Source organism: Phoxinus phoxinus (assembly GCF_949152265.1).
Source record: "Phoxinus phoxinus genome assembly, chromosome: 18".
NCBI classification, from domain to species: Eukaryota; Metazoa; Chordata; class Actinopteri; order Cypriniformes; family Leuciscidae; genus Phoxinus; species Phoxinus phoxinus.
The window spans coordinates 12,296,482-12,318,746 of record NC_136893.1 but is presented as its reverse complement, the minus strand read 5'-3'; the positions used below and the strand labels follow the sequence as shown (position 1 = coordinate 12,318,746).

Here is a 22,265-nt window from a genome sequence, read left to right as displayed (position 1 = left end):
GGCCATTTAATTATTAGAGCTCATACAACTGATATTGAACTAAATATCTTTAGTCTATCAATTGAGCTTTTTTTTTTCTACACCCTTTTCAGTTACAGCAGAAATATTTTTCTTGCCAGTGAACTCTAAAAACACATCCAGTTAATTATAAATTAAATGCAATGTATTCAGATATTCAGTGGATAATTAAAAAAATGTTTTTTAATAAGTCCACAGCTTAATTCACAGAAGATTTTGTTCAGTGCATGGTAATTATTGACCTTCAAATATTATTAACCCTTAGCGCTTTAACAAGGTGAGTGTGTTATTGAGTGGATGAATAGAAGGATATTATTTTATTCTATGGCAGCTGGAGAACAATTATCCTTCAAATAGAGACTGGAGGGCAAGGACTGTGTGTAAGCATTATTCATCTTAATCAGAGACTTAAACATCAGCACTTTACATTAAATTTGAGATTAATCTCCAGACTTCAAAAATATATTTGACATAATGGGGGTCATAATGGGGGATCAACATTTTTATGTATACCTTATAGTTTAAAGGGGTGGTATAATGCCCTTTTCACAAGATGTAAAATAAGTCTCTGATGTCCCCAGAGTGTGTATGTGAACGTTTAGCTCAAAATACCCCACAGATATTTTAATATAGCATGTTAAAGTTGTCACTTTTTGAGGGTGAGCAAAAACACACCGTTTTTGTGCGTGTACCTTTAAATGCGATGCTGCTCCCGGCACAGAGGGCGGAGCTACAAGAGCTTGTGTCCTTTTACCTCACACACACATGCAATGTTTCTAAAACTTTTTTTTAGCCTTTTATGTTCAAACCGGAGTCAGACAATGATGGAGGGACTCAAGAAGAAGTGACAACATATAGAATGCAACAGGACATTTATGTATGGTTAGTATATGCATTTATGAAGCTTATGTTATGTGTAGTTATCTTTTAGTCATTGATTAGCATTTTCTGTCATGATAATCTATAAATCGTGTTCCCAGTAGCTGGGTTTATGTAAAAATGTAAATTACGTCACTAACCCGGGAGTAATGTCATGTAGTCCCTATCAGCCATTGTTGTAGTCCTTAAAAAACTATTTCTTTAAAAGAAAATATCTCCCTTTACTTTGAACACACACACACACACACACACACACACACACACACACACACACACACACACACACACACACACACACACACACACACACACACACACACACACACACACACACACACACACACACACACCAATTCCCATCATATCTGTATGGACTTTTTTTCATAAGATTGAAATGCATTTCTTTGTGAACTGTATTGAACCCTTGACCACAGATTGAACATCTTTATTTGACACTGGAAGCAATCAAGATCATTTAATAGTATTTAAATGTTAAACACTGAATGAAATTAAGCAACATAGTAATGAACTTTGGAAAAGATCCCTTTCTGTGTTGAACATGTAGAAGCTACGAGTAAATATTTACTTACATTCAAATAATTGTACTTATTACAGTATGTGGTTTATTCATAGCCATGGCCCTCATTATCACACAAATCTTAGTTTCACTGACCTTATATTTTGAGATCATGTGCATGTAAGAGAAAACAATCCACCCTTACCATCTGCCACTTCTTGACATGTACAGGAAGTTGAGCCATGAGAGATTTTTGACATATTCTCTTTAATATTGTGTAATACTTTTTTCTTAAAATACAGTCTTTTTTGAGGTAGACCATTACATTTCAAGAACATTTTTAAAACAGACATCAAAAAAGACATGAAATAAATATTTTCATGTACAATATGCTGCAAAAATGAGGTAGAAATGGTTACAGAAAATGTACAAGAACAAGATCCAAGAACAAAGTTACTGTACTAATAGTTTCAAAACAGCTAATTAATGACAATTTCGTTGGACAAACTGTTCAATTGCTCAGTATCTTTTGTGTTTTTGTTTGAAATCAGACACATAAATTACTTATATCATCTCTGAATAAAACCGGTGTATCTTTGGTTTTATGAATAAGAAATTGGTGCTGAATTTTTCTACACAAGATAATGAATTTGTGTGCTTAGGGTGTCCCTGAGTCTGCCAGGTTCTGTAGTTTTCTGTCTCTTCGGCACTGATCAATATATGCTCCTGGGGTCATTCTGATTGACCTGTATGGCATGAGTGAAGCCACCAGATGTACTTGAAGAGCCGAACAGTGCTATAGGGTTACTGGACATCAATCAGAATATGGCTTCTCCAAAAGGCTGTGGTGATATAGAGGAATGGGGGGTGGGAAATCAGCTCATCACAAGGCTGTACAGGACCAACAACCAAGGGGACAACCCATTGTGTTAAGATGGGTGGGCTGGGGGTAAAGGAGTGATCAGAGGCTATGTCATGTCACAGCTGATCGAAATTCAACAATCCACAAAAGCCATTCTACAGACAATATAAATGAACTCAGTCTCAGTTTCGTCAGCAGTGGTGATTTGAAGACATTTGATAACTCTAGCTTTTGTGTACCTCACAGACGAAAAAGCAAAAAAAATTCACATTGGTAGAGGCTGCTCCATCTGGATTGTCTATTTGATGAGCATGTTTACAATTTTGTATACATTACACATGTATACAAATAACACAATTTATGATTAGACATGATTAGCTATAAAAAACAATCTGATTCTGATCTTTGGGTTGTTGTTTTTTGAATTATTTTTTTGCTCTTCGAGTACTTACATAGTATATGTCAGTGTCCTTCAAAAACGGCCTATGTACCTTGGTCTCTAAAAACAGTTTGTCCAACAAAATCAAACATCTGGTTTGCCATCTACAATAACACGTCATGAAGACAATCATCACTCCATCAAAAATCTACATCAAAAATAAAGGGTTAGGATAAGGGAAAATGTTTTCATATAGAGTTAAAACATGGATTTATGGCATCAGATATTCTCTGAAATACCTGAATTACATTCATTGTTTGTCTTGGTAGCATTTTCAAGTTTCACCTAAGAGGTAACAGCACAGATGCAGTGTGTATACATGTCTGTGTCAGGTCTGTTGCTCACCTCCAACCTCAATGCTTACTACTAAGACCCTAAGATTACATACATTCTTTAGTTATCATTTCTGAGGTAAAGAAATTCTTCCTGAGTATTTTCAAACAAGACTACATATACTAATAAAATAAACTGAGTAAAGCAGAAGAGAGAAATAGTCATTCATGGACCCTTGCTTTTTGTGTGTTTGAGGGTCCAGAGCAAAGGCTCTCACAAGATTGTGAGGAATGTGATGGGTTGTTTACATGATATTGTATTTGGAAAAGTATTACCTTTAACAAAGTGTTCTGAAAGAAGTGTGTACCACTACCAGCAGTAAAAGCCTGTCTCTTTCTATTATCTGACTTTCTATGGATTAGCAATTTAATACTTTTTGGGTAGCAAGTAGCAACGCATACTCTTTTGGTAAAATGACCATTTTGACAAAGTGCACAAGATATGACCGCGGCCTAACAATCAATTTTGCAAAATACTGTTGCTTTCTTTCCCAAGAGGTTGCATAACAGTAAATACATTTTGGTGAATGCTGTAACTCGGACAATATAATGTTGTTGAGCATTTTTGGTAAAAACAGAGTAGTTTTGATAAATCCTAAGCCCTTTAACACCAAATGATCTCTAAAGTAAATCAACGCAAAAGATACAACACCACTGGAGTGGACTGGCAATAAATAGGATCCTGAGAGTTGCAATCAATGGGGGTATTTTTTCAGGAAAAAGTCAAGTGATCTATAACCTCCAGGTTTATTCCAGGATCAAGGCTAATTGGAATTCCAGTGAAATTCCAAAATATAATTCAGATATTCTATCAGATAAGCCAAGCAACTAATAAATGCCCCTTCAAGAAAGGCCTAATATTTAATTTCTTTGGGAAAAAAATAAAGTATATGTATATTTATAGAAAAACAACACACAATGGCATGTTCCCTAGATTAAATGCATTAAATCCAAAATGCCTCCCATTCATAAACTGTAATTTCTCAACGAGTTCCACTCTTTTGGCTGCAACAAGTATTTAAAAACAATTGTAGCAGTCCCCAACCAGTGGCTGACTAGGTTCTCAGTGGCTATAAACCTTGCTCCACTCCATACAAGTGTCCAGATCTTTGGAGGTGCTGTGAGGACGTACCTTGCAGAAAGCATTTTCAAAGTCTTGGAGGGTAGGGGAAGAAAGAGATGCAGGGAGGCCGTGCAAGGGCACGGGTGCCGAGGCAGAAGCTGATGCCAGAGCCTGCTGGCAGAGCTGCAACAGCTCCCAGACGGAGAAGCCTTCTGAACGCTGCAGTACTGCTGACATCTCCCTTTCACCCAGACTGCAGCCTTGGGGCACCAGTGCCTGCAGAAGCACGTGTCTGCGTGTGCTCGCATCTGGCAGGCCTATATGATAACGCTTGGAGAAGCAGCGCAGAAGGGGATCTTTGATCAAATCAGGCCGTCTTGTGGTGCACACCACCAGAACCAGGCTGCTCTGACCGTGTTGGATCTTATCAAGCTGGGCCTGCAGTTGCTGTCTGAGACCTTCTTCTTCAACGGACTCCAGCTCACTGAGCAGCACCACTGAAGGTTGTCGGGCCGTTGCCACCGAGAACAGGGTGATCAATAGTTGCTCTGCCTCTCCTTTCAATTTAGAGGCCAAAGTTGCACCACTCAGCCTATAGAAGGTAGCACCCAGTTGAGATGCCATGGATCGTGCCAGTGTGGTTTTTCCCCCTCCCTGAGGGCCAAACAGCAGGACGGTTCTGGGTGGGCGGATGGCAGGGTTGGGTCGCAGGACAGGCCACAGCAGGTCCTCTTCCAGTGCTGCTTTGATGTGACAGTTCCCAGCCAGTTCACTCCAAAGCAAAGCTGGACTGCAATCCTGCAGTTCTCGGCTTACTAGCTCCAGCATTTGGGGCTCCATGCTTTTCATAGGATCTGAGCACTTCTGAGAACGATGTTGGGAGAAGCCCTGCTCTGCACCTCTGTTCTCCCCAGTCATGGCTGCTGGGGGGCTGTAGTCCCCTGCGGCTCCATACGTTGGTGAAACCAAGGGCTTTAGCCCACTGTACTTTTCGACTTCGTCTCCTTCAAGGCTTGACTGAGATGAAGGTTTACTAGGCTTAAAGGTTTGAGGATCTGTGCTGCCCGTTCCAAAGCCATTTCCACGGCACTCAGCTTTATCAGTAACCCCATATGGAGAATCTCCCCCAGCTTTCATGGGGTCATAGCTATACTTCCTATAGCGTGAACTATCTCCATCTTCCTCATCCAGGGTCATCTCAAATGCTTTTCTCTTCAGAGAGCCCCCAGGCTCTGAGCCCCCTAGACTGCTGTTCTGATAGCCATAGCTGCCACCAACCACTGTGGGTCTTGAGGGTAGTGGAGAGGGGGCAGCTATACCCGAGGGGATGTAAGGGCCTGTTGGGTGGGTGTAGCTAGGAGCAAGGCTAGTCTGGTGAGGGTAGGTGCTAGGGGGGTAGTTATACACAGGCGCAGAAGGTGTGTAACTGGGGAGAAGTGTAGGGTTAGGCTGAAGGGCATGTAACGAGGTTGGTGGAAGTGCTGAACTGGGTTGGGGACAGTATGCTGATGAGAGGTAGGTGCCGTTGTAACTGGGGGGGTAGTCACTGGAATGGGGCCCACTGCAGGAGCTGCTCCCACTGTAGCCTGAGTCTGAAAGGTTGCTGTTAACAGCTGACACATTGCCAGAGCCTGGTGGGCCTGCTGATGTGGGAACCACCTTTGGCCCAGACAGACCATCATGAGATGAAGGAGGCACTAAGGAATATGCCCCATCAGTGCTGTGCGTAAGAGGCCATGGTTCCAATTCGCTTTTCTGGCCTCCGTTGAGAGCCCCAAAGGCTCCAGGCTCAGGGTATGCGCCCACAGCAGGGCGTTCATATGGTGAGTCTAGCATGCCTGAGTATTTCTCAGCGTAGCGCTTCAGCAGGTTGGAGGCAGTAAGGGCTGAGATGTCGTCATTTGCCCAGGCATAGCTGTAGGAGCCACGGCCGCGGCTGGGGTAGAGCTCAGACTTGTGGGCAGGGGATGAGGTGGTGGAAGACACGTCCAAATGCTGCTCAGGCCACTGGCTCAGGGACTGGGCATGCTCCGGGTTCCAGTGCATCTTCAATAGGCCTGCCGGAGATAGCAATTTGTCAGATTATGCAAGAATTTGCTGTATAACAAAAGTGTATGTTCCAAGCATTCACAAATCAGTATTAGATGAATATAGTGATTTTTTAAAGAAAAGTCAAAATGATTAATGGCAAATTATGGATGATTGTGGGGCTGATTTTTTGTTGCCCTTTTGATTGGCAAGATGACTTTTTTGGTATTGTGTGCATGCACACAGAGGGAGTCTTTTTTTTCTGCAGTAAGTATAAAAGAGAAGGGCTGTGAATTTTCTCCTTTCAAGCCCTAAGCCATGTAGCAGCCTTATGTTGCCATCTGCAGTTCTCCCAAAGGAGAAACTGTTATCACCCTGCGCATGTTTCCCTCAATACATCCCCTCCCACCACCACAGTTCATCCACAAAGCAATTTTCCAAAAGGCCTCTATGGCCAGCTTGACAGAAGGAGGGAAAGAGAGAGAAGAAGGAACAGAGGGGGAGAGGGAGGGACCAATATGGGGGAAAAGGGGGGTTGGGACGGGTGGACGAAATAGTTGTGCTATTCATTGGCCACTTCCCATGAAGCACTGGGAGTGTGGAATGCCCTGTCCTCTGGCTTTCTCCAGGACAGCTTTCCTGTGATTAATTATGCTGTCCTAATGCTAAGGGGGTCTTAATGCACATGAGGAGTGGAAAATAAACCTCAATAAAAAAAATTCCACATCCAGTCTCTGCCATGTCCATTAATAACGCAAATTCCTTTATTCAGAGCTTTTCTGTGCTTCTAAAATTGCAATACAATTAACAGCACCATAGTTTAAAGGCAATCATAAGAAATTCTAAAATGAACAATTAAAAATCTAAATGTTAATTATTAAGGTCTATGCATAATTAATGTCTCTAATAGTAAAAGGATCTTAATACTTCAATTGGAATTGCATTTTGTTCTTGGTATTGAGAATTTCATGGAGCAGAGCTTTAAAAACAGCCATTTCATTAAGGTCTGCAACTGCACCTTCCAGAGGCATTAGCTAAATTCCACACATAGCTTGGCATTATTGAACTGTCAGGAATCAGCCTGGGGTGAGGGCTACAGGGGGAAATGGGGAAGTAAATGGAATAAACTGCAAATCTTCATCATAGGCTGGAATCGGAGGAGAAAGTGTTATTCGCGCTTCTGTGTATTTCGCTGAGTATGCAAGCTGCTGCTTTATTGCCATTTAAATCAAGCCTCAGTTCTGTATGCTATGTTCCCCCTTACTGTTTTCCCCCAAAAACTTGGCCCTCCCCCTTTGTGTGCTCTTTCTGTTTCTCAAACTCTCACCCCTCCCGTAGCCAAACCTTCCCATGTGTGTCTTCAGATTACGCCTGCTATTTATTCCAATAGATCACACCAACAGACCAGATGGCCATTGGATTACCATGTCCTTCATATTCATCTCTAGATCCTCAAGTTCCCCACGTCCAAACTAACACTTTACCCCTATTTCTAATATAACTACAAGATAAAACATAAAAACGACTCAGAATATGTAAACAAGGTGAACACAGGTAAAGTATTTGGTCATTGTCCAGTCAGTAGAAACAGTGTATATCCAGCAGGACAATCCCATCTGCAGGCTGGTTTGTGAAGTGCTGTATGGAGCACAATAATGGGGCCAGTGTGCGACAGAGATGGATGGCAGCCCAGGGGAGCTCATAAAACCTGCAACGGGTAGGAAAGGAGGAGGGGGAGTGGACAGCAGGCGCTCCGGCCGCCGTGTGTGCATGTGCATGCACGCGCATGAGTCTATGTGAGAGGATGGGGTTTGACATTAGAGAGGTCATTCAGGCGGCCAAACTGCTGTCCACTCCATCAATATACATGAGTGTGTGTGCACCAAGACACACGGGAAACCGTTTCCAAATTGGAAATGGAAGTGCTATTTGGGTAAGACTTCTTCAAGAGGAACAGTTTTCTTTAAGTGTCCTATTCAGCTAAAAGTGCTACCCATTAGTGTTGTCACAAATATAGATATTCCGATACGTATCGATGCAGAAATAACTGAAACGATTCCAATATTCCAATACTTCCCAATACTGCACATTCTCGCTCTCTCTTCCCTCCAACGGCGAGTTGGCACATACACACCTCTTCTAACTAACACGTCTCATTTGCTCCGGTTTAATAGTGTTGGTGTTATGTGGGTTGCGGGAATTGCACATAAATGTACTCATTCCTGTAAGTTTTTTACGCTCACACCCAAAGCACGCACACTACTGATCTATATAAGTGGCGCACTGATCTATATAAGTGGCGCGCACATAAAACCTAACTTTCGAACAGCTCACGATTACCAAATTGAGTTCTATTTTGTGGTTTATTGCACTTAAACGATCAAATTATGTCAAAATGGCCATCTTAGGGAGTATTCAGGTAAACACATTTGAGAAAGTAAATAGTTGAGAAAGAATTTGCATGTTGTGTAACAAACAGTATATTGGATCCGTGCATAAGCTCTTAAAGTGACAGCAGTCTAATAAACCTGCTGCTGTCTGTCATGTTTATCAAAGAAAAAGACAAAAAAGAAACTCACTTGTCTAGATTGAATTAACTTTAATTTTTTAGCATCAACCTGCATTTAATTTTTTACAATGAAGTGTAAACATTTTTACAACTATCCAGTGTTATTTTACATTTGATTACTTTATTTAATTTCTGTAGTATTTCTTACCCAAATACTACTGGTAGACCCACCTGAAAAACTTAAAGCCATGTTTATTTAATTTTATTCTATTGTATTTATTTTATTTGCAATTTGTTTATTTGTTCTTATTTTATAAGAATCGGTTCTGTATCTGTTCACTTGTCTTTTTTGTGTGTGTAAATTTAAGTCTCAAATAAAGCCTCCCTGTGCTCTGTGTAAGCTATTGCCACAAAATTGCCCAAATTATGAAATAATAACACTAACGTATAACAGCATATATGGCAGTTTTTTTTATTGAATAATCAATATTTTTCAAGGTATCATCGAAGTTAGAAAACGTGTCATGACAACACTAGGCTACTACCCTTTAGTATGAAATCAACCACAGATGAACTGTTCTGCAATTAGAGCTATGCCTCAGCAGGGACTATCTAATAATCTAGATGTGATTTAAATGTGTTAAAAGTGTTTCTATTTAAATCACCACAGCAGCTGAAATTAACTCATTCTGGGCATTTGAGAATAGATGGTCCAATTACACTGGTAGGAGTGGGAATGACCACTGAAGGATATTCATTTCAGTGAATAAATGACAGTATCAAACCAAAAAATTATTAATAAAATGTGCCAAATGAGAGTGAGATGATACGTTTTGATAAATATAGCAGCAGTCACGTAAGAACAAAGAATGTTCTCATTAAGATTAGACAAACATCAAGCTCCTGAACTCCATTTACATTTTAAGGTTCTTTTTGCATGACAAAAACTGTACATTTGTCTTGCTTTAGCATTAGCAGCATAACATGTATTGATGTATAATGAGAAAGTATGCAATGCAAAATAAAATAAAGATGAATACATGATTAATTCTATTATTTAATATTAATAACATTCATTTTAACTACTCAAATTAAATATCAGTAGTGCAAAAACTTTTTATTAATTTTTTATATATTTTTATAGTAGCAGATACCTAATTTTTTAAAGCTAAATTTTCAGTAACCACTGCCATAATTAAATCATTCCCCGTTTAAACTATAAATGATCAAGTGCACCTTTAAACAAAAACTATTTTAAAAAGAGAGACTGAATTGAACAGGTAATAAAGATCGATAAACCAAAAGGCAAAACACAGTATTAACACAAGTGTATAAGAAATGCTGGAAAAAGTGCAGCTCTATCTCAATTTTGTGTCTCAACATGGACACAACAACATTTCAGTCTCCCTCTCACACACATAAACCTAAATTATAGCTACAGAACCAGTTCTAATCACACATCATTAACTAAAGATGCGTAAACAGAGCTATAGAGCAATCCTGGCCATTGCTTTGTGTGAGCAGCAACGAGTGGCTTGCCGTGGTGGCTCTGTGCGGGTCCGAGGCTGGCAGGGAGACAGATGTTTCCACTGGTCGCCTTACTGTCTGTATGTCCATTGTTGCACAGCCCATCCAGCAGACGTCCTCCTGGCCTGACAATCCTGTTGGTCCTGAGACAAAAGCTGAGGGATCCTATTGTCAGAGGCCTGCCTAATTATGGAAATCTTATTAATCTATTCAGGAGCAGTGCGCTGACAGCCTTTGTGCTGTCCTGGGATTTATTGAGGGTTCCTTTGGAGATGTGCGTGTGTGTTTGTTTGTGAGCGCCATCTTGATATTTTACAAATATATGTGGAACCAAATAAAAAAAACGGAATCAGTGAATATCAGTGGGTTTTAATAAACCATTCTAGATTTTAAAAAAGTAAAATATTAGTTATGACTCGGCCACTATGCGTCTACAAGCAGGATGTCGGAGCAGAAGGTTCTGCAATGTGAGAGCCGAGCAGGCCCGGCTGCCGGAGGATGCTCAGCTTTTCACAGCTCCCCAGGGGTCCGTGTGCACTTTCAGGCCGCGTCACTTTTGTTTTCCTGCCCTGAGGAACAAAACCTACATGGATGCAACAAGCCTTCTGGGACACGGGGCCATTAAACCAGGCAGATTGCACAGGGGCCAGTTGTAAACAGGAGCAGGCTGAATCAATCCAATCAGGTATTATTGTGGACACCCATTCCCTTAACCCCACACATAGATTTAAGTAGGTTTATCTACTAAAGACACCCCCCTCATTGCAAATTCAAATATCAAATCCTACAAAGACTGTTCAAGAGACCCTGTGCATCTGCACTGCACTAAACAGCACACAGACAAATGCAAAGAGTACACATCCAGCTACCCTAACACTGTTGAAATAAGAGACAACTTTAGAGGGAAGCAACCGGGAATAACAACACACACGATTGCTCAGTTCAGAGTATTTGATTAATTACTACCACTTTCTGTCAGTTAAACTTCAAAACAACCGAAAAGAAGAAGTTGTACGGGTGAACAGTGAGCATCCTGTTAGGAATTATGTCCTGAAACTTCAGCCCACAGTGCTGGTATGTGTGGAACTCCCTTTGAAGAACGCAGATGCCACAAAAGAAGGGCTCTTTCAAGAGAGAATAAAGATGAAGGAGGGAGAGAGAGGGAGAAAGATGAGAGAGACGGAGAGAAAGGGTAGATCTGGTTGAAAAGACTGCAGAGGGAGGATTGTGTTTACATGAATTAATCACCTCAGAGCAGATAAGATGGCACCCAGCGTTCTAATCATCAGCTGATTTGTATTCTGTATACAGACGTCTCTGAATCAATGCTTTAGGCTGAGGAACTGCAAAATGTCAATGATGTAAGCCCATTGGGCATTTTAGAGTCATGCGAAGCCTTTACGGTAGTTATTTAAAAATCCATTCTTTCTTCAGGCTGTACAGTGTTGGTACTTCTTATTTTCATTTAAATCCAAATAAATAAAGAGATATTCTATATTTCAATATAAATAATAATAATAATTAAAAAAAAACTTAAAATATGTAGTTTTCAAAAATTTCTGTCCTTGCGGCAGAAAAAAGGCATATTGTAGGCGCGCAATGGTGATGCATACCAATTAAACAAAAACAAAAACTAAACAAAAAACATATCAATTACGATGTCTTGTGAAAATCTGTTATGTTCCTGGATGAAGGCAGATCAGATAAAGAATAAAGAACATAAGGAAAGTAGTGTGAGGTCCTTCCTTAAAAATCCTGACAGCAGCTCCTCATAATTTACAAGGCATGCATAACAGGGCAGAACTATGACAATTTTTATGAAGTGATGCATTAGTTACAGCAGTGTGGTTAACATGATCTCTCTGTCTCTTTCTTTCTGCTCATCTGCTCCCTTTTCATGGACCTAAAAAGATGTAATAGCAGAAGAGGCGGTGGGCCTTACGAGTTTTCACACCTGCTCCTCTGCACACTGCCAGACGCCGTGGCTCTTTTCAGCCAGGCCCCGTGGGGTCCCAAGAGGAAGGAGCCTATCTGCTAGAGTGGCAGTGAATGATCTGATTTTTCCCCTTCTCTCTCTCTCTCTCTCTCTCTCTCTCTCTCTCTCTCTAGTCATTCATGTGAGCTGCAGTCCATAATCTCTCAGCTTTGAAGGTGTTTTTGCTTTGCCTTTTGGGACACAGTAAGTTGCAATCTGTGGGTTCATGTTAATGATGACTAGAATAAAAATGCGGGGGGGAAATGAAACATAATACATAAAAGTGTCATGATGTTGTCAAGTGCAATATCTGTTTCATTTGTTAATAAATACTTTTTAGCTCATTTTGCAATGAAAATGAGAGAAACCCATAGCCTTGGTGGTTTGAATGAATGATTAGATGCTCATAATTTTAGAAACAACATCCCCGCCCCCCGACCAGCTAATTCTTGTCCACAAATGGCCAAATGCCTGGCACCCCTCCCCTTTAAGAAAAACAGGGTTCCTATTTTCTGCGGCCGCAGGCCAGGTTTAGGTCATTGTGTCCACTAATATATCAAAGAACAGCTGTCCTTAGGCTCTGTGATGACCAATCACCCCCTTCCATCTGTCCCTCTTACCCAATCTCTCCTCCATCTCCCCCTGTTCTCCTCCATCTCCTTCTTCCAATCTCTCTCCTTTCCCCCCCTCCCTCCTTCCTTTTCACCCAGCCCCCTCACGGAGTGTCCGGACTGCGTATCAGTGCCTTCTCTCGAATTCCCTGGCCGCTTTATTTAATAACCCTACAACCGTGTTGGGATGTTCTGTGTGCACACTCACAAATATGACTTGGATTGAACGCTGGACATAAAGTATGTTACGCAAATACCTGATTTGAAAAAACTCGCTCCAGCTTAAAGGGATAGTTCATGCAAAAATCTAAATTCTGTCATTTACTCACCCTCATATCATTCCAAACCTGTATGACCTTATATTTACATTTATGCATTTGACAGACCCTTCGTTCCAAAGCGACTTCCTTTGCATTTGATCAGTTTTTGCTTTCCATGGGAATCGTTGACCTTTGCGGTGCCATTCTCTACTGTTTGAGCTACAGGAATGCTTTATGAAGAATGTTTTCAACCGGCTTTGTCCCTGTAATAAGAGTCATCGGGGTCCAAAAACAACATTGGACCCTATGGACTTTCACTGTATGTGCAAAAAACAACAACTCCTCCTGTGCTCCTAAGACATACATGTTTGGGCACAATTTTCATTTTTGAGTGAACTATACCTTTAATTAGAGAACCATGGACAAGCCCTTTAAGTGATATCTTGGAGCAGTGATTGCAAGCTTGATGCCCAATAACCCTCAGAAGGTCCAGGACTTAATTGGAAGCCTAATTGTGGCAGCAACGGGCCTAATGAGCGGTCTTCGACGTTGGTGAGATGATGAGCTGAGGCAGGGGGGTCCCAAGCAGAATGTGTATCGCTAAGCCGCTTTTCCTATGGCCGCAGATTCTTTTCCATCTCGCTGACTGCACTGTGGCCTAATTAAAGTCCATTCACACCCAACGCTAATGACCCCGCGCTCATTCACACAAACACTTCAGCACCTTGCCTGTTTACTCAAGGGTCCGCATGCCTCTCCAGAAGCGTATTCACCCTGTCGCTCTCATTAGAATAGATGTGTTAGATGCTCGTTGTTAATCTCTCCTTCTGCGCCATCCAAAGCGCCCCTTCTTATAGACCAAACTCAAAGCCTTAATGACTTAACAGATGCAATTAGAGTGCTTCATCTGCCCAGGCCTTTAGTGTGGAGTAGGGAAGAAATGAGGTCATAAAGCGAGCGAGCTGAGGCTATGCTTGTTTCTCTTTACACAAGGAATATGTTGGACAGCAGGGCCCCCAAGCAACAAGAGTTAGAGCACTCATGGCCTGCTGGCCTGGGACTGATTTAAGGGTGTGTTTGAAGTGCAGATTACAGATTCTTTGCACCAAATCCCTCCAGGAGTATCCATGGCCCCAGGAATCTCTCTCAGATTTCCTTCAGCTCTGACTCTGAACCTCTTCAGCTTACGGTTCCTACATGCTCATCAATGCAACACTTTTGTTTGTGGATGCGATGAGAGTATATGTAATTGCACGTGACAGACATCAAACAAAATGCTCAAACGCACATTTGGAGTACAAACATGCCTGCCCTCTTGATTCCAACATAAACACTGATGTCAGAAATGCTCAGTTGCTCCACAAAGAAAATTCCAGCATGGATGTGACACTATTCACATATATACCACATAAGCTGCCCTACAGTCACCTGGCTCCGGCACAGACGAATTATGAGGCAGAATGAACAGAAAGGACATATCGGGACTGCGAACGACCTGGAGGAAAAGGAATTTCCCTGGCTTTAAAAACTCAAAGGGTAAACTCTGAGGGATATCTAACACCTTTGTGTGCTGTCCTAATATCACACTAGACACTCAGGGAAACATTCACACACACATATGCACGCACAGTCCATAAGCATTAAACTTTAGAAACAAAAAGATGCATCCAAAATCTAAATGCAAGCTGCAGTACTGGAAAATCAGGATCTGCGACATTAGCCATCTCAAATCAGTGGTTAAGAGGTTTGTGCACTAAATTACACACACAAACAACTACTTTCTAGATCTTCAAAGAATTTTAAATATTCTGACAGGGCTTTGTGACATTTTTGAAAATAAAGTGCGTAAAGAGAGACTAGACAGAAAAGAGTTTCAGATTTGAAACTATCACTGATTCATACAAGGAAAGGCAGAACTTTAATAAACTATAAATATAAATTAATAAATCATTTATATATAAAAACTGTCTGTCAAAGTAAGATTTTTAAAAATGATTTAACAAGAAATCTTTAAAAATGATTTAACAAGAAAAATACAGTAAAATAGAAATATTGTGAAATATTATCACAATTTAAAATAATCGTTTTCTATTTGAATATTGTAAAATGTAAAAGTCAAAGCTGATTTTCAGCATCATTACTCCAGTCTTCAGTGTCACATGATCCTTCAAAAATATTTCTTATTATTATTAATGTTAAAAACGTTTATTATTAACGTTAAATATTAACCTGCTTAATATTTTTGTGGAAACCATGATACATTTCTTTAAGGATAATATTTTCAAGAAATAGAAATCTTATGTTACATTAGAAATGTCTTTACTGTCACTTTTGATCAATTTAATGCATCCTTGCGGAATAAAAGTAGTAATTTCTTATTTTGCATTAATCTTACTCACCCGAATTCCACCTAAATGTGGAATTATGATAAGTACTGATTATCCCAAAATATAAAAGCTCTTCCTTTGATCAAAACAAGTTTTTCTTGTCTTCTAAACATATGTAGGCCTACAGAATGCAGTTCTAAATATTTGCATGACAAAATGAATTTATCAAAACAGACACAAAAAGTAATTCCATCGGCACATATGACAAAGGTCCTCTGAATGTCGCGCTAAATGGAATTATAACACCATATTAGACATCAATGGTAATCGGTTGCTGCAACAACCTAGCAAGCCAGCTGAAAGGTATTCAAGCTGGCGACTCATTAATACATGATTACATCTCAAATTGAGGTGCCTTGGTCCTTTAGTTTGATTTCCCTCCCTCTTTTCATGTAACTGTCATGCCTATATAGCACAGAGAAGAAGAGCTAAAGAGTGGAGAAAAAAGCATCTCTTCAGGCAGAACTGGGGGAAGAAACCCCATGCTGGCCTACAAACAATGCTGTTTTGGAGAGGGCCAGCGCGGAGCTCAAATGAAGCCTGGCAGGGGGGTTAGGAATGGGGGCTAAAACTGGACACGTCAGTTATTAGGTCAGTCGAGAACAGTGAGGAGGGGGAAGAGAGCTGGAGAAAGGGAGGCAGAAAAGAAGAGAAAGAAAGACAGAAAAGGACAGAGATAGAGGAAGTAACTATGCTAGTAAGCTGGACACTGGTGGGTAATCATGGTGAGATGACACTGGCAGAACCACAGGGTTTCTGCTGGTAGAGCCATGAGCTCACCCCCACACCTGTCCTACCAACCACGACATATACTTTAGGTATTTTCATTAAAACATCATGATGAGGACACTGGGGTGAACATCTTTTAAAATGTGGCATTGTTCAAACTGGTTTACCAACAAACCAAATACCTAAGTAGCCGTAAGGGAATTTTTGACTAGTCTAAAGTTGACAATAGGTTATTTATTGCCTTTTCTGTGGTTTGACGTCAAAAGGGTTACACTTACTATAGGGAACAATGGGACTCAGCATTCTGCGGATCTGGTCTCGATTATGGTAACAGTTCTGCGGAGAAACCCAGGTTAGCGTCTGTACGGCTGTAGTCCATCTCTGGCCTCTACTCACATTGGGACTCTAAAAAACGTGTTCCTGAAAAAAAAGAGAGGAGGAGGAGAATTCAGGAGGGGTTAAAGTTCATAATTTACGCATACACTGCACTACATAATCCATGTGATTGTTTTAAAATGTAAACAAACAAGTTTATGATGCATATATGCGAACATAGTGCGCAACCTACAATCAAGAGCCTCTAAGGCTCAATTTTAGGCAAGAGTGAAACAGTCACGGACACAGGGACTCTCACTGTGGGCTGAACACACACAGGGGTATTCATTAAGAGCCTGCACACAGGCATTAAGCTGATTGTATGGTCGTGTCCAGCTTCTAAAGAGGGCTTTCTAAATCTCCCTGACAAAAAGCACCATGCATACCATAGCCGTTCCCCTCGCCTCATAACAGCAGCCAGAGAGCATGCTTTCACAAAATTAAGCTCATTTCATCCCTTGCCACACACTCTCCTGGCTCAATTATCTCTTTTTTCTATGAGAAAAAAAAGATATATTAAACCGAAGACATATTAAAAAACAACAACTACCATATATTGGCAATCACATATATACACACACACGCATATATATACATATTGCATTATTTTGCAATTAATGAATAAATAGCATTATATATCATTTATTATAAAATATATCAATAATCTATTTATTATTGAAGCATATTAGTGATCGAAAATCTGTTTCTGAAATGTCTCACAAATATTAATACATTTGAAAAAAATAAATAATTAAAATCTAATATCTAGTGAATTTAGTATATCTAAAAATGCAGCATGAACAATTTGTGTGGTGTGTCCCAAAGGACAGCGTCATTCCTTCTCAAGTGAGCGTGTAGGATAGCTCACACATGAATGAAAAATATTACATAATAATGTTAGTCAAACAGCGTGGCGTCCAGCTCTGCTTTCAGGAAATGAAATGGCAACTGACACACCATTCTTTTCAAAATAATGCTTAAAATTTAAATAAATAGTTTTAAGTGTACATGATTATTTTTTTTTGTAAATGTGTAAATATGTATTTTTAAATCACACCAATGTTTTAATGATCAGTTTATTATTACATTATTACATTTATATACACACCTGTAAATGAGTACACAACATAATACACAAAATAATTTGATTTAATATAGCCTAGTATATTTTTATTTAGAGGTTCATGCATAGGTTTTAATACAAAAATTAAAATGGCTTAAAACTTTAGTTAATATAGTATATTTGTATGTTGATGTTCTCTTTCATGTAACTGGTTTTGTGGCAAAAATGAGAAATTGTGTGAAACTAATATTGTTAGACTCAGGAGATAAATTAACTAAGGAACTTAAATCCAGGGTGATGCTTTTACAATATTTGAAACTTGACATGGAAGCTTTTACATTTGATCACTGACTGAAATACTATCCTAAATAAACAACCTCTAAACTTGCTGAGAATGAAGCCTGACACATCTATATACCAAACTCATGCACACACATGCAGACAGCAAGAGTCGTTCGCCTAAAAACCGACACCTGCATGCAGTGCGGGGAATGCAGAAGAGGCTGTTTCACATTAAAGGAGGGAGAATGCAATGGAACGGAGAGAAGAAGAAGAAGAAGAAGAAGAAGAAGAGTACAGGCTATCAGGAGAAGTAGAGGACAGTGCCATGCAGAGTTAAGACTTTCAATCATTTACAGCTTCAGATGAGAACAACAGCAGCAAAGTGTCCAGTTTAATAGTCAAGGTAGACTCACCTACTCATGCCTGCATTTCCACATCAGATTCAAAAGCTGTTAGATAATCCCTGGAGCAGACAGGCTCGTGTGTGCAGTACTATGCTTTTTTTCCACATATGGGACACGACTAAACTCTCTCTCTCTCTCTCTCTCTCTCAACCAGTGACAACAGAGCACCCACACACACACACACACACACGCACGCACACACATACACAATTACCCTCCCCCAGCTTTCCCCATCCCCCTCTCCCTACCTCTCTCTCTATTTTTTGTTAAAACTATTTAAGCAGAGAGAGAGAAAGAGAGAATGAGAGGAGGGCTATGGGGTGGGGGCAGCTGACCAATCATGCTTGGAGTGCAGGCTTGTATTCTTTTTCTGAGAGAGAAATAGAGAAGCTAGTTGTGGTGGAGGGAAAGGCAGAGGCTGAGCTAGGCTAGTCCCTGAGGGAATTAGTGTGAAGATGTTTATTTTGGTCGAAAATTGCAAAATTACTCCCGACTCTGAAATACTGATCAATACTATATATATGGTAAACACTATGCCACAAATTATTGCTGGAAGTTTCATTCTAACTTAAAGTGAGTCCAATAAGACATTTCTAAACTATTTAAGATCACAAACTCATAATTTAGTGTGTTTTTTTAAAAGAAATTATTAATTTAATTCACTAAAGATGCATAAAACTGATCAAAAGTGACACTAAGGGCACTTATAATGTTACAAAAGATTTGTAATTTAAATAAATTCTGTTCTTTTTAACTTTGAACTTATTCAGCAAAGAATCCTGAAAAAATATTAAGCAAGACACTTTGTTTTCAACATTGATAATAATAAGAAATGTTTCTTGAACACCAAATCATCCTTTTAGAATGATTTCTGAAGTATCATGTGCCACTGAAGACTTGAGAATTTGTTATATATTTGAAATTATAATAAAAAGTTATTTTAAATTGTAATAATATTTCACAATATGACTGTTTTACTGTATTTTTGATCAAATAAATACGGACATGGTGAACATAAGAGACTTCTTTCAAATTTGTTTTTAAAATCTTATCGACCCAAAACTTTTGACTGGTAGTTTATGGTAAAAATTCTATTATCAAAATGTATAACTTATGCTTCACATTAGTAGACATTTCTTGATCAGTGACTTAACTTAGTAGTTGTTAAATGGACTTTCACAATTATAGATATATAAAAACATTGTATTATGAAAGTGCATAATTTTCACCTCAAATCAGTACAGAACAATTCATTGTAACTTAAAGTGAGGCGGATTTTAGATCAAAGACTTGCATACGTGAAGCTTTCAAATAGACTCTTATACTTTTATGTCAAATTTGCCTCAATTTGGTTGAAATTTCAAGACAATCACTGTCATTTTTGTATCTGTTAACTGGACTTGCATCAGCAAAGGTCATGACCGCTATAGGAACACTTTATTGACACCAAAGTCCAGTCTGACATGCTCAAGCGATTCAGCTCAGCTTCAGCGCCTATTTCAACATATACGAAAATGCTGAAACAACTCAATTCACTCAATATCACAGTGAATCATTTTATTTTAACATTAGAAATTGGTTTCAGTTTAGCATAAAGCTCAAATGCTTTTGTGCTGTGAACACATGATATGACTGCAGCTGCCACACTAACCATTTAGCATGTTAGCATATAGGAGAGGCCTGAAGTAATGGAACCTACATTCTATATGGACTCCCACATTTTCACAGGTGGACTGGAGAGTCCTGTGCTTTTATTTTTGGAGCTCATCAGCAATTTGTGAGGAGTGTAAAGAGTGTGTGAGGTTGTGTATGGAGCATTTCTGCACAGCTGAGGATCTGTTTTTAGAGCACTGTGTTTAGCAATGTGCACTCAAATCCGTCGCATCCAAATGTAACGCGTCGCATGGCACTTGTGGTGTAAATCTCCATCATATCACTATATCGCCTCTGAATACACCTATAAACAAAACGCATGCAGACTTCAGTGTTTAAAACATTGGGGAAATTGTTTGAGCAAAAAAAAAAAATTAAAAGGTTCAACACCCCCTAAGGAAAAAAGCCCACCGTGCAACCAGTAACCAAGTCAACTCTACACAGCAACTTGCTCCATCAGCATCTATAAAACTATCCTTTGTCCAACAAAGGTCTTTTATCCCCATAATGCTGCCATTCAGCACCACCCCCGTTCAAAAGAAACTTCCTCACAAAAAGCCTTAACCGGTACTATTCTTAGTGGCGCACCAGTGGAAATCACTGTAGCTCAGCACAAAGCGCGGGGTGAAACGGTAGACGGCCATTTTCATCCTTTTATTTCAACTCTTTGTAGCTTAAAAGTGCGCAAGCCACCATTTAAAAAGTGGAAATGCTAAATACAAACGTTTACAATGCCATGCGGAAACACCGATTAACAGTGCTCCAGTCTCTATTAACAGTGCAGTTCTTCTTCCCAGGCTGACTATAATTGGTATATGATAGTGGCTGTATACTGGAGAAGATTGGCAGGGCCTTGTGAGGATGCAGGCCCATCACTCTATCGCCTACCAGAAGAGAAAAAATGAAGCATTAATGCTGAGGCAAGCAGTCTGGCTACTGCAAGCCTGCTGAGTGCGGCACTAATGACCACAAAGCAGTCTTACATCAGAGCTAGAAAGGGAGGAACAGAGAGGGATAGAGTGAGTTTGACAGGTGTCACTCATAAAATCAACCTCAAGTGTGCACAATTCACCACCCAGTTCAACCTCAAACACCACATGTTCGCCGACCACATGATATCTTGAGCATATTAGATTATAAGCACAAAATAACAGAGCAGCTGAGCTTACTCAATGCAGGACTCCAAAACAAACACTATGGATGAGAAACACCACTAATGACCTAAAACGCTGAAAATCTCAATCTGACCTCATTGCTGGAGGTCATGCCAGCTTTTAGCAGCTTTTCCATCTTCCGGCGGTACAGTGCAGGGGGTTCAGGTGCACGAATGACGGCCCGGTGATGAATCAGGGTAATAAGTAATTTGGTTGAATGAGAAGCTGCAAGCCTTGCAGTGTTCCCCCGCTGGTACTCATTAAGCGAGTAAAAGAGCAGGACTACTCCGGCACAACCCCTTAATGAAGATGACATGCTAGTGATTTTCAGTTTTAAACTAAAATAGGCTGCACTCATCTGTGTTACAGGGTTCTCACACCTTATGGACAATACATTTTCCCATTACATTCCTAGTAATTGCAGAAAAGTATATATATTTTAAATATATTAATATTTTACAAGATATAACCCTCACAAAGAACAATTTCTAGCAGAGAATTTTTTTTTAATAAAAATAAATAGTTTGAATAATTCCTTCTTTTTAAAGAAATGCAAGGATGAATTCAATTGATCATGTGTGACAACTATATTTATGTTACAAAAGATTCTATTTCAAATAAATGCTGTTTTTTCACTTTCTATTCATCAGCAAATCCTGACATTTTTTTATCAGAGAGAACTATTTTTGTGATGTATGAAATTCTAAATACCTTCATATGTGTATGTATCTGAGTGTGTGAGTGTGAGTGTGTGACAGCTTTTAGGGAGTGTGCCAGATTTACCCTGGCTATTGCTGCACTGTTCTGTTTAAATGGCTAATTTTCAGGTCTCATTTTAGGTGACAGCTGTACACTGCTGAGTGGTACACATGGCTGGTAGAGGAAATATTGTCATGCTTTTTCCAGCAACCACCTAAAATAAAATGAGTCTATAATTAGACAATGCCATTCTAGAGCCAGAGAGAATGCCTCTCCTGAAGACATGTGTTCATTCTCTGCCAGAGCTGAACAAATATAAAATAGAGGCAATCATCTTTAAAATAGAAGAAGAAGAAAAAAGTACAAGCCTTACATAAGGCAAGACTGGAAAAATGTCAGGATTATACACAAATGTATGAAGATAAAAAAACAACATATTTAGTTTGATATACTTGATCAATAGCATGACATTATCAGTGTGAATAGACAATTTTTGAAG

At 39.7% G+C, this 22,265-nt stretch overlaps 1 protein-coding gene across 5 annotated transcripts in view; it reads right to left on the bottom strand.

Moving 5' to 3' along the window:
- Positions 1-2,271: 2,271 nt before the first annotated feature.
- The window catches only part of fignl2 (fidgetin like 2), a 51,569-nt gene continuing 31,575 nt past the window's right edge, over positions 2,272-22,265 (bottom strand). For 3 of the 5 annotated variants that reach the window (XM_079588139.1, XM_079588141.1, XM_079588140.1), the window contains 2 exons: positions 16,415-16,556; positions 2,272-6,167 (listed from right to left, as the gene is read on the bottom strand). In XM_079588139.1, the coding sequence (XP_079444265.1) occupies positions 4,111-6,167; positions 16,415-16,439 (2,082 nt within the window). In that variant the 5' untranslated portion in view covers positions 16,440-16,556 and the 3' untranslated portion in view covers positions 2,272-4,110. Of the gene's footprint in view, positions 6,168-16,414; positions 16,557-18,269; positions 18,464-22,265 lie in introns of those variants that run through there. The other 2 variants (XM_079588142.1, XM_079588143.1) reach the window with 2 other exon arrangements.